Source organism: Meriones unguiculatus, chromosome 11, assembly GCF_030254825.1.
Source record: "Meriones unguiculatus strain TT.TT164.6M chromosome 11, Bangor_MerUng_6.1, whole genome shotgun sequence".
NCBI lineage: Eukaryota > Metazoa > Chordata > Mammalia > Rodentia > Muridae > Meriones > Meriones unguiculatus.
Window position 1 is genome coordinate 40,295,883 of NC_083359.1, and position 14,395 is coordinate 40,310,277.

At 52.9% G+C, this 14,395-nt stretch overlaps 1 protein-coding gene across 9 annotated transcripts in view; it reads right to left on the reverse strand.

Annotated features, from left to right (window-relative positions):
• Pkd1 (polycystin 1, transient receptor potential channel interacting) overlaps positions 1–14,395 on the reverse strand; it is a 44,395-nt gene that overhangs the window by 9,600 nt on the left and 20,400 nt on the right. For 5 of the 9 annotated variants that reach the window (XM_060364002.1, XM_060364001.1, XM_060364000.1 and 2 more), the window contains exons 12-30: positions 13,636–13,767; positions 13,251–13,426; positions 12,820–12,953; positions 8,601–12,223; positions 8,245–8,394; positions 7,112–7,255; positions 6,750–7,029; positions 6,469–6,682; positions 6,240–6,417; positions 5,812–5,964; positions 4,929–5,073; positions 4,224–4,844; positions 3,751–3,907; positions 3,304–3,556; positions 2,997–3,192; positions 1,228–1,398; positions 1,008–1,151; positions 697–907; positions 483–609 (exon numbers count right to left, since the gene is read on the reverse strand). In XM_060364002.1, coding sequence (XP_060219985.1) covers positions 483–609; positions 697–907; positions 1,008–1,151; positions 1,228–1,398; positions 2,997–3,192; positions 3,304–3,556; positions 3,751–3,907; positions 4,224–4,844; positions 4,929–5,073; positions 5,812–5,964; positions 6,240–6,417; positions 6,469–6,682; positions 6,750–7,029; positions 7,112–7,255; positions 8,245–8,394; positions 8,601–12,223; positions 12,820–12,953; positions 13,251–13,426; positions 13,636–13,767 — 7,209 coding nt within the window. The remainder of the gene's footprint in view (positions 1–482; positions 610–696; positions 908–1,007; positions 1,152–1,227; positions 1,399–2,996; positions 3,193–3,303; positions 3,557–3,750; positions 3,908–4,223; positions 4,845–4,928; positions 5,074–5,811; positions 5,965–6,239; positions 6,418–6,468; positions 6,683–6,749; positions 7,030–7,111; positions 7,256–8,244; positions 8,395–8,600; positions 12,224–12,819; positions 12,954–13,250; positions 13,427–13,635; positions 13,768–14,395) is intronic. The other 4 variants (XM_060364004.1, XM_021644738.2, XM_060364003.1 and 1 more) reach the window with 1 other exon arrangement.

Sequence of the window (14,395 nt, forward strand, 5' to 3'; positions counted from 1 at the left end):
CTAGGGATACTTGAGGAACATTTTTTTGTTTGTTTGTTTTGTTTTGTTTTGTTTCAAGACAGGGTTTCTCTGTGTAGCCTTGGCTGTCCTGGAAGTTGCTCTGTAGACCAGGCTGGCCTCTGAACACAGAGATCTGCCTACCTCTGAGACTAAAGGTGTGTGCTACCATCGCCCTGCTACTTGAGTTCTTTTTAAACTGGTTTTGGCAGTTTGTATCTTTCTAGCAATCAACAGTTTATTCTAGGTCCCTTAATCTCATGGAATTTGCTTCCAAGCCCCATCTATTTCTCTAGAAGGAGTTATCTCCTCTAATTTATGCCCTGGTAATTTGAATCTCTTTTTGGTCATCTAACTGATGGCTTGTCAGTTCTGTCTACTCTTTCAAAGAATCACTTTTGGTTTCTAGATTTTCCCTCTGGCTGCCACAGCAAACAACACAAGCATGCTCCACCTCAGAACTCTGAGGCCCTCGCTCAGCCCACCTTACTCCGAGACATCCGGAAGAGGAACAGGACGGCCAAGTAGACAGGGTAGACTACAACACTGGACACAAGACCAACAGCAACTGTGTCAACACTTGGTGGGAGCAGACTAGACACAGGGCCCGTGCTGAGGTGAGAAAGAAAAAAAAAGATGCATTAGGGAGAAGAACAGGAGGAAGTCAGCCAGTAGACCACCAAACCTCATGGGACCCACCTGTAGGTGGTGTCTCCCACGACCCCATACCACACGGCATTGGCAGCCAGGAAGAGGCAGAGGAGGAGGACACAGCAGGTAACTCTCTGGACTCTGGTGAAGCGGCTGCGAGGTGGTCTATCCCAGATGGAGAGCCAGATGTGCTTGTCAAAGAAGCCTCTCTGCAGCTCGGCCACCAGGAGGCGCTGGAACTGCCACAAGGCAGCTTCATCTGGAAAGATTTAGGATGGTTACAGCAGGGATGTATGGGCAGCCATCCCTCATTGTCACCCCCTCCTCTCTGTCTCCATCACCTCAGACAGTAGCCTTACTTGCTGCAAGGACCTCCTTCTCCACTAGGCCCCCATTGGCCTCAGTCTCCACAGATAGCCAGTCGTTGACCAGAAAGAAGGTGCTGCGGGCACTCTGCAGGTCCCGGACAATGATGTGCTGCAGGAACCAGGCAGGGCTGAGTCCTGTGGAAGAAGGGACCCCAGTGAGGACTAAAGCAGGCTGACAGGAGACAGGGGTGGCAACAGCTCTCACCCAGACCTTTGTTGTCATGCCACACTCGGATCTTCCATACACTGCCCAGGCTGTGCGGAGTGGCAATCTGGAAGATGTCCAGGCTGTTTCGATGAAAGGCTCTGTCACCGTCTAAGTGCCGGTGGCCACTACGGTTGTCCTCTCCGTACAGCATGATGCCTACATGAGCCGTGGTGCCTGAAGAGCAGAGAACTCTGGGTTTGCTATTCATTCCATACAGAACTCGTGAGTCATCCTGTCTGCCAGCAATACAGGTGGTCCTTAGCTTTGAACAGGTGTTTTCATTTTTACTTTTATAGTAATTCCGATTGAACCCAGGGCGATATGTACAACAGGCAAGTGCCCCATCTCTGAGTTTATCCCTACTCATTTTTTGTTTTTTTTTTTTTTTTGTTTTTAAAACGGGGTTTCTCTGTGTAGCCCTGGCTGTCCTGGACTCGCTTTGTAGACCAGGCTGGCCTCAAACTCACAGAGAGCTGCCTGCCTTTACCTCCCCTAGTGCTGGGATTACAGGTGTGCACCACCACGCCTGGCTAAACTTTTTTTCCCCCTAGACAGTTCTATACATAGCCTTGCCTGTCCTGGCCTCAAACTCACAGAGAGCTGCTTGCCTCTGCTTCCCTGAGTGCTGGGACTACAGGCGTGCGCCACAGTACCTGGCTACCCTACCCATTTAAAAACAAACAAACAAACAAAAACAAACAAAAAACAAAAAAAAAAACAACCAATTAATTTTAACACAGAATCTTACTAAGTTGCTCAAACTAGCCTTGAACTTGCCCTCATTTGTCCTCATTCGTGATCCCCCTGCCTCAGCCTTCCAAGTAGCTGGAATCACAGGCCTGTTCAAACAGACACAAATCCCAGTTTCCTCAGTTTGTTAACAAACACCAAGCTCAGAGCAGCATAGGTAGCCAGGGTCATAAGCCTGGCCAGCCTCTCATGTGACAGGCTCCATATCATGCAGTGACCAGGCACCCTAACAGTTCAGTCACACAGACAACAGCTATATGGCTAGGTAGGTTCTTTTATTTATTTTTTAAATATTTATTTATTATGTATACAATGTTCTGCCTGCATGCACACCTGTACACCAGAAGAGGGCACCAGATCTCATTACAGATGGTTGTGAGGCACCATGTGGTTGCTGGGAATTGAACTCATGACCTCTAGAAGAGCAGCCAGTGCTCTTCACCTCTGAGGCATCTCTCTGGCACTGACCCCCCCCCATTAGTGAGTTTTAATGTTAATAATAATATCAGCTGTAAATGGTGGCACACACCTTTACCTTTAATCACAGTAGTCGAGAGGCAGAAGCAGGTGGGTATTTGTGATGCCAGCCTTGTCTACATAGGGAGTTCCAGGCCAGGCAGAGCTACACAATGAGACTGCCCCTTCCACTCAATTAATGAACAAGCACAGGGAAGGGTGCGGAGCAGCTGCAATAGCACAGTTTGAACTTGTACGTGAGGTCACTCTGCACAGTGAGGAGTACCATCTTGACTCTTGTCTTTCTCAGGAAAGACAAATGAACATAAGCTTCTCTTCGTATCTGTGCAGTGCTGTGGGTGAAACCCAGGCCTTGTGCATCCTGGGTAAGTGTTCTGCCACTGAGCTACACCCCCAATCTCCATGTTTATTGTTTTCTTGTCTCTGAGTTAAGTCCTTATTTACATTTGAGCACTGAGCTAATCACCAGACAAGGCCCAGGATTGAGGCTGAAGGGTCTAGACCAGGGTAGACGCTATGTCCCCCCCAAACATCCCTCTCCTTACCCGAGCCTCGGCTCCAGCCAGTCTTGACCAGTATTTCATATTTGAAGCGGCCCCTCTTCCCACAAAATGGGATGACACGGACCCGGCTAACGTCCAGCTGGTCTAGCTTGCGCAGGATTACAGCCATGACCACGTAGGTCACCAGGCATATGGCACACGTCAGCAGGACAATGTAGTTAATACTTGCAGATGGTTCCTAGGGAAAGGAGTCATCAGGTACAAGGGGTTTCAGCTCAAGTATTTTAGTTTCTAAGGATGGACCAAGATGCCCTAGGCCCTCTCAATATGGAACGGGGGCATCACTCACAGGAAAGATGAATTGGACATGGCTGGGAGGCACAAAAAGACTGGCGCCAAAGGCAGTGAGGTGGCGGGTGAGGCAGACAGCCTGACTGGGTGAGGTCTCCTCCAGGGGTACAATCCCCTCAGTTCTCCACATCATCATCTCCTCGCTGAAGTACTGGCACAGGGATGTGTATAGACCCACAGACACCTCCAGCGTAGACCAGTGAAAATGGCTGGTCAGGTTCAGGTAGTAACTCCTGCCCAGGGCCCCAGTCCTACAAGAGACAGAGCAGCGTGATAGGCACACCCCAAGGTTCTGAGGACCAGGTGCATGGCCAGCCTTCCTGTTGCCCTGGCTCCATAAAGCCCACCTACCTGTGGCTAATGCGGGCCAAGTTACATCCGCCCTTCTCCCACCTCCCTCCCCTCCGCAGCCCCCATTTCTGTGGCCCTGGTGGGAGGCACTCACCCTGGGGCAATGAAGAAGGTGTAGGGCCTGTGATCAGCACCCTCGAGCACCTCCAGGCTGATCTTCCTACTGGCCGAGCAGTTGTGCTCATTGGGCTGGGACACCGAATGCAAGTACACAGCCAGATAGGGCTCAGGTTCCTCAGACAGGTAGCGCTCTGGGGGCAGTATACATGGTATCAAACACCCACCAAAGAGCTTATCACCCTGAGGACACTCTGCAAGTTGTTGCTATGGGGCTTACGGGCCATGTAAGCAGAGGATTGTAAGAACCTCCACATGGAAGTCAACACATGCTTCTCTATGGCCACAGTATGTGGGCTCTATGGAACCACGGCAGCAGGAAAACTGAGTGTTAGTCAGACCCCCAGGGACCAGTGACTACACACTGAATGCTATCTGCATAAACACCCACCCTCCCCAGGGACAAGGATGGCAGAAGCGAGGCAGGTCATGTGCCCACCCGACACCCACCATTAAGCACTGTGTAAGTGATCCTTAGATGCAGCCCCGCTTGAGGGTTGCTGTTGTCTGCGGTGACCACAGCGCTGACTGAGGCCTGGGGCTGGACAATGGTAGCGCCTGCAGGGTTGTGGAAGCCCTGGGCAGCCTGGTCTGAGTTGTTTGGCACCGTCACTGTGATGGCACGTTCTGTAGCCAGCTGCTCAATAGGGATCTGGGTACCAGTCTGTGTCTGGAATGCCATAGACGCCACTTTGGTGGAGACAGTGTAGTTGCTAATGTAGCCAAAGGGAAAGGGGTTGGAATCCACAAGGAAGATGAGCTGCACCACATCACTGAGGTTGGACAGGGCCCCACTGAAGGCCTCAGGAATGGAGAAGTGGCAGCTGGGCCCCAAGGTTTTGCCGTAACACAGAAGGCTGAGGGGGTCTGAGCGCTTGCCCAGGGCCACAATCTCCTCGCCGGCAAGGGTCAGAGGTTCCTCATTGAGCACTCGGGAACGCATAAGGATGCACATGAGGGCTGATGAGAGGTTGTAGGCCTTGGACGCCACCATCAGGGAGGGCGGCTCAGCCCCCAGCTCCAAGGACTGTGGGCCCTGCATGTCCAAGCTGGCCAGGTGGATGAGGTCACCTGGGACAGGCAGAGGAAAGAAGGGATGTTGAGAAGGGGTGGCAGGAGCTGGAGGGAAGGCCAGAGGCGGGCGAGCTTGTGCACCTGTAATATTGAGGATGCTGTCAGCAATGGCTGTGGGTGTCACCGTGCCCTCAGTGGTTTCAGCTTGCAAGATGCGCATCATGCCCTCCAGCTTCTGCAGCATCTTCTTCAGGCATGAGCGGCACATGAGCTCCCTGCTGGACACCTGCAAAGGAGATCAGCATGGCCTCCAGACCATCCACACGACACAGGTTCACATCCATGGGCCCCACCCCCACAAAACAGAATGGCTCTGCCTCCTTCTACTGGCTGGGACTCCGAGGCAGCTCCCTGCCTCTAACCTTTCACTGGGCACCTGCCTGGGTGACTTCTAGACCTTCCCTACTAAGACTTCTATGGCTCCTCCCAACCCTAGGATGCAGCCAAGTTCTCCTGTGGCCCACACACTGGTCACCCCAGCTATCTGTTTCCATAGCTAAAAGCAAGGCAGATGTCAAGGCCCTGGCTACAGTTCAACCCAGATATTCAAGGGCACAGAAACCCACCATGATCAGTGGTTTCTACCCAGAGCTCTCTGAATCTTTGTCCTCTGAGGACTTGACTGTTCTCCTGGCCTCTATGTATCGACCCCTACCCTGACAGAGTGCCTTCCCATCAGATATGGCTCACTCAGCTGACAAGCCTACAGCTTGGAAAATGGATACCTCATAGGTCAGTAAGACCATGTCAGGCACGCCTAATTAAATGGGGCACGCCTACAGGCCTGATGAGAGGGCACACATGCCTAGACTACGCTTTCCATCCAGGGACACCCTATAGTCATCAGAAGAGCATGTGGGCTGTGGAAAAATGGCACACACCAGAAGAGCTCCCAGTCCAGAAGCCCTACCCAAGCTGCACAGGGCCTGTGCACAGTGCAGAAGGGTGCACCTAAGTGTCTTACCATGCACTGGGCCAATGCAGCAGTGATCTGCTGGATGTCATCCACAGTGTTGACCCGCAGGGAGATCAGGGTCTCTGTGATGTTCTTGCGCATTTGGGCTCTCAGCTGCTGCTCATGGTTGGGCTCTGACACAATATCTGGGGCCTGCTCATACTGGAGGAGGGAATATACAAGAACCGTAAGAGGACAAGGTGCTAGAATACAGTTATTTATAGAGTACAGGGATTAAAGATCAAGGATAATTCATGTATAGGGTTCAGGGTATCAGAGGGTGCTGTGGGTAAGCTGACCTTGGGAAGGGCCCAGTATGTGGTAGGGATAGGAATTGGTATCCCAAGATATTAGGAAACTTTATTGGTTTGAGGTGCATGGTTCTAGCCCAATCATGGAATATACTGAGGGACCCTTTTCAATTCGTATGCACTGACCTCATTGAGCACAGTAATGAGGGCTAAAGAGTACTCGATGACATGCTGGGGGTCAGCCTGCTTCAGTAGCCCAGGCAGCACACTGGCAGTCAGGCTGTGCAGCCAGGGTATGAGGTCTGCAGGATTACCACTGGGTTCTGGCAGGACAATGGTCAGAGACCTGGAGGGTGAAAACAGACTGTAAGCAGTTGGTGATCGGCTTGCGTTCCCTCCCCAGGGTTCAGCTCACCTGTTGAGTGCAACAACAGCAGCACCCAGCTGATCTTGCACAACCACAGTCAGGCCCACCACAAAAAGGGGCCGGAATCCAGGCGGAAGGACAGCCCCATAGGTGGAGAGACTACCCTTATAGATGCAGAAATCCTCGCAGTAGCTCTGGCGACAGCGCCTCAGCAATAGGGCATACACCAGTGGGGCTCCTCCATCCTCTGCATCACGCCAGCCTGTGGACACACAGCATCAGTGCAGGGTCCAGGCCCACACCAGCCTCTCCAGCTACCCCACACTCACCTGTGCATTCGAAGTGCACCTTAGTGGTGAGGCCATGTACAGCATCCAGTGGGAACAGGCGACAGGAGCCTCCAAGTGGAGGACGGTTGGGTGAGAGGCGGATGGAGGCACAGCCCTCCTCCTCGCCTGAGTGGCCCAGCACAGTGAGTGTGAAGATGTAGCCCTCGCCATCGCGCAGCGCACCCCGCCGCACCACCAGGTGCATGCCAGTGCTCCCCGTGGACGTGGTCCTCTCATCCAGCACCAGAGTCTTGTTGCTGAACGTGCGCGCTGCCCAGCGCTGCGTGATGGAAGCATGAAGGACATGGTGGGTGGTGCCCTGGGCACCGTCCCAGGAGACTTGCCACCTAACGGCTACTCACCCCTTGCTTGGAGCCACTGCTGCAGTTGTGGCAGTGACCCTCCAAGTACACATAGGAACTGCGGCTCACTTCATACACTGCCTGTGCCTTGCAGGACACACACTCAAGGGACACAATGGGCACCCGCCCACTTCGGATCAGCACCTGGAAGGAGTAAGAGTGTAACAAAGTGGTTCCAAGCCCTGTGTGTGCTGGGAAAGCTACCTGGATCAGGCCACTTTTGTTTGGCCCAAATTCCAAGTTGTACATCTATGCTGGAGTGGAGTGAGTGAGCTAGTGAGCAAAATCCAGATGTACATGCCAAGGCTATTAGTCCAGGGCCTTGCTAGTCTGGCAGTAGAAGCACGGGAACCCACTGATAGGAGCAAGGCACCCACAAAGGTAAGGCTAGTTGTATTTTTTTACATAGCTCTGTCCCAGAGATGCTGGCTGACTTGACTGTGGCCTGGGTCAGCTCAGGTAGGCCAGACCTACTAGTGTCCTCTTCCCCAGAAGACTTTACTTTGTAGTACCATCTCCAGGTAGGTGACCTAAGGCCTAGTGTTGGGGAGACAAACCCCATCTGAGGCACCAGAATTTCCCAGCACCCCTCCACACATCCCACAGCAACAGAAGTGGTCCTCACCTTTATGGGAAGTCCACAGAAGTTTGAGAGCAAACTGTTTGAGGGCTCACTGTCCCCAGAAGGGCATAATATGAGGACAGCTGCTGATACCTACGTAGGCAAGGGCCTTGACCGCTCACTATTTGCCTTTCATGCTGGTAGCACCAAGTTTATTTTTTTACAAACCAGGGAGCTTGTATGATTTAAGACTTTGTTTGGGTTTTTAGACGCAGATTATCACTGTGTTGGTGGTGAGATTAGAACTCTTGATCTTCCTGTCTCTACTCTTAAAGTGCTGGGATTATACAAGTGCCATCATGCCTACCTGTCCATTGAAATTTCACACTACTAAGCTGTGTCCTATATTTTCAGTTAGAAGCAATGCTGAGTTTGACAATATACCAAAATTAGCACTAGGCTGCAGCGAATTCCCAGTCCCAGTGCTACACAGCTAGGAAGGACAGAAACCGGGTTGAGCAAGTTCTGTCCTCATATCAGGGCATACTGGAAGGGTCGGGGTACAACCCACCGTCTGGTTGGTGGCTTCTTCCTTCCGGCCTGCTTTCCACACTATGAGGTTGAAGGTATATTCCACGCCAGCTTCTAAGCGCTCCAAGGGGATGGTGACCACACTGCTGCCACGGGGCCCGAAGTTCAGCACACAGCCACCTGTCTCACTCTGTGACAGCAAATAAGGGAAATGGGGTACAAGATATTGAACCAGCTTAAAAGCAGAGCCTAGCTTAGAATACCTTTTCCTAAACTGGGGCTAAGACCTACCCCAGGAATGAATAATCCAAGTGCTAGGCACTTACTGGACATGAAGCATGAGAGAGAGAGAGAGAGAGAGAGAGAGAGAGAGAGAGAAGAGTCCCCAGGGCTGACCTGTGTTGAAGCCACGCAGGCCCAGTGGAAGTTGAGTGGTGTCTGATCACCATCCTCCAGATTAGGGTCATAGGACTTGCTCCCATCCAGCACCAGGTCCTGTGTGTCTGACCATACCCGGTATGAGCCACCTTCAATGATGGGTACAAGACGCTCAGCAGCTACTGTCACGTTGGCCTGGATGCTCCGTGCCAATGGTGTGTCCCCAAATGAAACCACAAACACAAAGCAGTAGTGGCCCACAGGCAGTGCCAGCCGTGGCACCACCAGCTGGGGCCGGCTCACATCCACACCAGGCAGTACCATTTGAACCATACGTCCTGGCCGTTGGCAGCTGGCAGTACGATATATCTCCCATCGGTACTCGGTCTGGTAGGAGACACAGTTGCGTAGATCAACATGGGCCTCCAGGTAGTTGCGCTGGGAGCGTCGCATCAGTACCTGCAGAGGCAGTGCTACCTCCACTTCAGGCTCCCTGCAGGCCAGCACCTGCACAGTCACTGTGGTCTGTGCCACAAAGAAGCTCACTAGGTTTGTGGCATTCACCTCTACACGGTAGTCCCCAGGATGCAGGTAGTAGTGGTCAGCCCAGGACTCATCCGTATCCTGTACTGGAGTCCCATCCCCAAAGTCCCAGTGGTAAGCTACACGCCGGGGACTGGGGCTTGTAGCAGCCTCAAACCTGGCTGAGCGGTTGGTAAAGCAGTGGCCACTTTGAAGTGTTACGTACTGGATGATGTCCTGGACTTCCATCATGAGTGTGAGGTTCACACCACCCAGTTCATTGAAGGCACGAACATGGACCTCCAGTAACCCTGCAGCCACAGGCGTGTAGGTGACATCACGGCCAGATAAAATGACTAATGAGTCACCCTGAACCTTTTGCAAGGAAAAGTACCAGGCATAGGCGACTCGGGAGCCCCGCTGCACCCGGGCGGTGAAGTTCTTCTCGGTGCCTGTGGCTATGCCTGGCTCACAGCAGTTGGGTACCTGCAGCCCAACAACAGCCTCCAGCACTAAGATGCGAACCTGTGCCTGGGCACGGCTCACGTGGTTCTCAGCCTGCACGCTCACCATATGGTCTCCAACCCGAAAGAAACTCCGCAAGAAGTGGGGACTAGGAAGCACTTCAGGGACAGACCCACCAGCCTGAAGTCGGAAAGTAACAGCAGAGCCAGCTGCCAACAAGATCTGAAAGTGGACTGGCTGCCCAGGTGGCACCACCTTGCGGCTGGCCCACAGCACTAGGCCCACAATGGGCTCCTCTACTGTGAGATTATACATGGCTGAGACCCAACTGACTGCATTGGAAGCGTTAAGCTGCAGAGAGACGTTGCCAGCAGTGGGGAGGCGCAAGGCAATGTACTGGCTGTACTTACTGCCACCTGGCAAGGTCCAGCACCAACTCACATTGGTACCTTCAGCCAGCTGACCCCAGAAGGGTACGGTGGAGCCAGCTGCCACAAAGATGCTATCTGGCTCACTGGTTCTGATGCTCAGGCCACCCACAGGCATCTGTATGGCCACTTCAATCGTGGCATTGACAGAGCCCAACTGGTTCTCAGCTGTGACTCTGACCAAGTGCAGGCCAGCTGTAGCAAAGGTATGGGTGGTGGATGGCGTGGAAGTCTCCCAACTCAGTCCTTCCTCCAGATACCAAGTATAAACAACACCACTGCCACCAGCCAATTCAGCACCAAGGGTGAGGCTTGCGTTGACAGCAGCTGGATTGGGGGATGCAGATAGAGTCAGACACTCCACAGGCTCCACAAAATCTACAGTACGGTTGGCTGAGGCACTGCCCAACATGTTGGTGGCCCTGAGATGGATATAGTAGGTGCTCGCCTTGAGTGCAGTGAGAGAAAAGCTCTTCCCACTGCCAACGAGGATGAGGCCCCCATCCTGCTGAGCTGTCCAGCTGTAGGAGATGTTGGTGCCATCCCTAACTGCAGCTTGCAGCTGTAGTGTGTAGTTGGTAGGGAAGCAGCAGCTGCCACCGCCCCCCAACACCTGCAGTCCCTCGATGAGCTGCAGGACATAGATGAAGATGCTGTCCTGGGCAGAACCCACCTCATTCTCAGCTGTGACAATAATGTTGAAGGTGCCCACTGAGCGGAAGGTGTAGGAAATAGTGGGGCCGCCTGGGATGGGTGTACATCTGTCACAGAGCACCCAGGAGTAGTGCACATCACTACCCACCTCCAACAAGGTGCTAAAGCTCACACTGCCATTCAGGGGCACCACTGTGCGGCTGGCATTGATGGTGAGGCCCCGTACTCGCTGCTTTACTGTGATGTTGAGTTGGGCCTCGCTGCGGCTCACCTCGTTCCAGCCAGACACTCTGACAGTGAAGTCACCAGTGCTGTTGTAGATATGCATGACCTCTGGGCCTTCATGCTGGCTGCCATCTCCCAGTTCCCACAGGTAGGTGGCAGGGCTCCCATTGCCCACAGCTGAGAACAGATAAGGCTGCTGCAGCTCTAGCACATTGGACCCATTGATCCTGATGCCAGTGACTAACACAGGCTCCTGAACTTCAACAAAAGCTGAATCATTGCTAGCAGAGATGTTGTTGGATGCAGTGACTATCACCAAGTAGGAGCCTGGTTCTCGGTAGGTAACTGTCACTTCAGAGCCCCCAGTTTGGGTGTGCGTAGCATCTTCAGTGCCAAAGTCCCACGTATAGTGGTAGGGAAATGGGGGCCAAGAGTAGGCAACCAACCAGGCTTCATCCCCAAGCTTCACAAACTGACTCCCAGGCTGCAGGGTGACGTTCCGTATCTCAGGTTCTACACAGATGCTGGTATAGTAATGTGCCTTGTTCACGTGGCTTGACAGGACCAATGACAGTGGGAATATGCCACTCCGGGTGAAGTTGTGTGTCACTACTGGATACCCATGGACAGTCACGTTGGAGGAGCCGTCCCCAAAGGTCCAATCGAAGAGGTAATGGGAAGGGTCCCCAGTAACATGGGCTGTAAGCTGGGCGCTGGGCTGTGTGGGGATGCAGGCAGAGGGCTCTATGCGCAACACCTCCAGGACAAACACCTGCACGTGCAGGCTCTGGGACAGGTGACCAGCAGGGCTGGCTGCTCCTACTGTCACTGTGAAGTTCTGGGCCCGAAGGTACACATGCTGCACTGTAGCCTCAGGGCCCGTGTGCACTGTGCTATCTCCCATGTCAAATGTCCATGTAATGTTGTCACCCGACTCCACAGAAGCACTGACTACCATGGGAGCTCCCTGCTCCACAGATGGGCTCAAACGCACAGTCAGGCCATGCAACTCCTGGAAGACATGGATGTCTGCATGTGCTGTCACACTGCTCACTGTGTTGTTAACCTCCAAGATGACTCTGTAGGTGCCCGTCACGGTGTAGGTGTGGTTGAGTGCTGGCTGACTCTGTATTATAACAGGGGAGCCATCCCCAAAGTCCCATGTGTATACAACACCATTGGCTGAGGGCAGCGGGCGTGGGCAAAAGGTGATGGGTCGGCCGGCCACCAGAACGTTGCTGCTCATGCCAATAGCCACATTGGGGAGCATAGGGCGCACACTCACTGGCACCTGCTGCGTCAGATTCTCATAGGTATTGGACACAAGGATGGTCAGGTTGTACTCACCTGTGGAGACAGGCCCACAAGGGGCTTCTTACTCACAGAATCCCCACCTTGCACCTGTTGCCACATGGGGACAGTCTTTCTGAGAGCCTGATCAGCTATGCCCTGGGACCAGGCCCAGAAGGTGTTCATACTCAGGCCATGAAGAGGGAAAAGCTCCCAAGAGTCCATAATGAGCAAGAAAATGGACAGGACCATCTCTTAAGTGCAAATTGCATATGGGTAAATATGGTAGCAAGTATCAGCACAAGCAAGAGTGAGTGCATGGCATGAGCATCCCACGCCAAGTGGTGAAGTGGGGCTATTATAGTATTCAGCCTCGGCAGTTTTTAAAATAATTAAACAATGACTCCATCTTTCTCTCCCCAAAAGGCTGAAAGTTGGAGACTAGAGGACCCAGTTCCTGGAGAATGTAAATTGAGGCCTCAGGGACCCTGTCATTCCCCCACTATTCAAATGTGTCGATCTCTCTCCCTTACCCAAGTAAGGGCCTTACTCCATCAACCCAGGTGGGTCAAAATGAGAGTGAGATGGGCTTTCATACCCAAAGGTAGGCTGTCCAAGCTCAGGACCTAAAAGGCAATGACCCCACTCCTCACCTGGGGTGCTGTAAATATGCGTAGTATTGTGTTCCACCAGAACCTGGGCCACTGTGGGGTCCGGGACCTGGAAGGACTCATCATACGGAGGCTTGAACTGGTGGAGTACCTGCTCTCCATCCCCAAAGTTCCACCTGCCAGGGCAGCAGGCAGACCGTGAGCAGGGAAGATGAGTACACAGGGTGCCCCCGGCTCTGCAAGTAACTTCTACAATCATTCTTTCCTGATTCAAGGTACAACCTTGGCTGTACTATACCAGGACCTCTGGCCCTCACATGGTCCCACCAGTACTCCCAATAGAGGAGGAAACTGTAGCTCTGCGCTAGGATTCCAGGACAAATGCTAGGAGCTGAAATAGGAATCTGATGCCAGCCCCAACCCAGGCTCTGTTCCATTAAACACTCCCCATCTCTAGGCCCATAGGCACTCACAGGAAGGCCACCTCCACAGCTGAGTCCACCAGCACACCACCTGTCAGTACCAGTGTGGCATTGGGGGGTAACACAGCCGGCACTGCCGATACCCACAGCCCCTGCATCTTGTTCATCGGCTCCACAGTGACATTGTAGTTCACGGTGATGTTGCTCACATGGTTAGAGGCTGTCAGCTGAGGAGACAGGCATCAGTGGGTATGGCCCAGAGGCAGCAAGGACAGACCAATGGGTGAAAGGCCTCGAGCCCCAACTCAGCAGCCTCCCCACACTCACCCACAGCTGCAGCAGGGTCCTCAAGAGCAAAGCAAAGCAGAACAGAAGGCAAAAGTGAGCACCCAGATGTCCCAGGACCCCGTGCCTCCCTCCACTGGCCCCTGCCTACCGAGAGCTTGAAGATGGCAGCACTCTGGTAGATTACATTGAAGACAGTGTTGTAGAAAGTCAGAGACTGCTTGTCATCAATGGTCCACCGGAAGGCCACATCTGAGCCAGCTTCCACCATGGGGCTGTACCGCTAGGGAAAGGCCATGACATAGACCGAACCTATGATTTCTGCCCCAGGCTAAAGCTGACTCTGCCCATGACCTCATCTGTCTCCCTCTGACATATGGGAGAATTCTGTGTGTGGTGCAGGGTGGACAATGGGGTCTATCAACTGAGCCCTAACTGCAAGACACCCATGTAAAGGAGGACAGGAAAGTAACCAGGATGATCTTGGCTTAGGAGCTATGTAGTAAGAGAAGCCAAGCCTGGGTACTGAGAGCTAGCATCAAGGACACCTCTCTTGTCTATAGCCAAGTGGTCTTGATAACACCTTGACCTCTTTCCCTCAGTCCCTGCATCTGTCAAGTGGACCTAGCATCAGCAACAAAGAGTCACCCTGACCAGCCAGTTCTCAAAAACTTCCTTCTCAGGTGGATAATCTTTTAGGAAAACACTTGAATCTCAATGGGCCTCAGTCTTGGATGTTGACATAGGTCAATGCGGAGCAGGTGTATCCACAGGGGAAGCCATAGTATTCGAGTATAGACAAGTCATGAGAGATAGAGAAAAATGGCCCTTCAATGACTACTGGTGCTAGGGTGGGCATGCCTGAAATGAGGACATTGCCATCCCCCTAGGGTACTATGATAAGCAGCAGT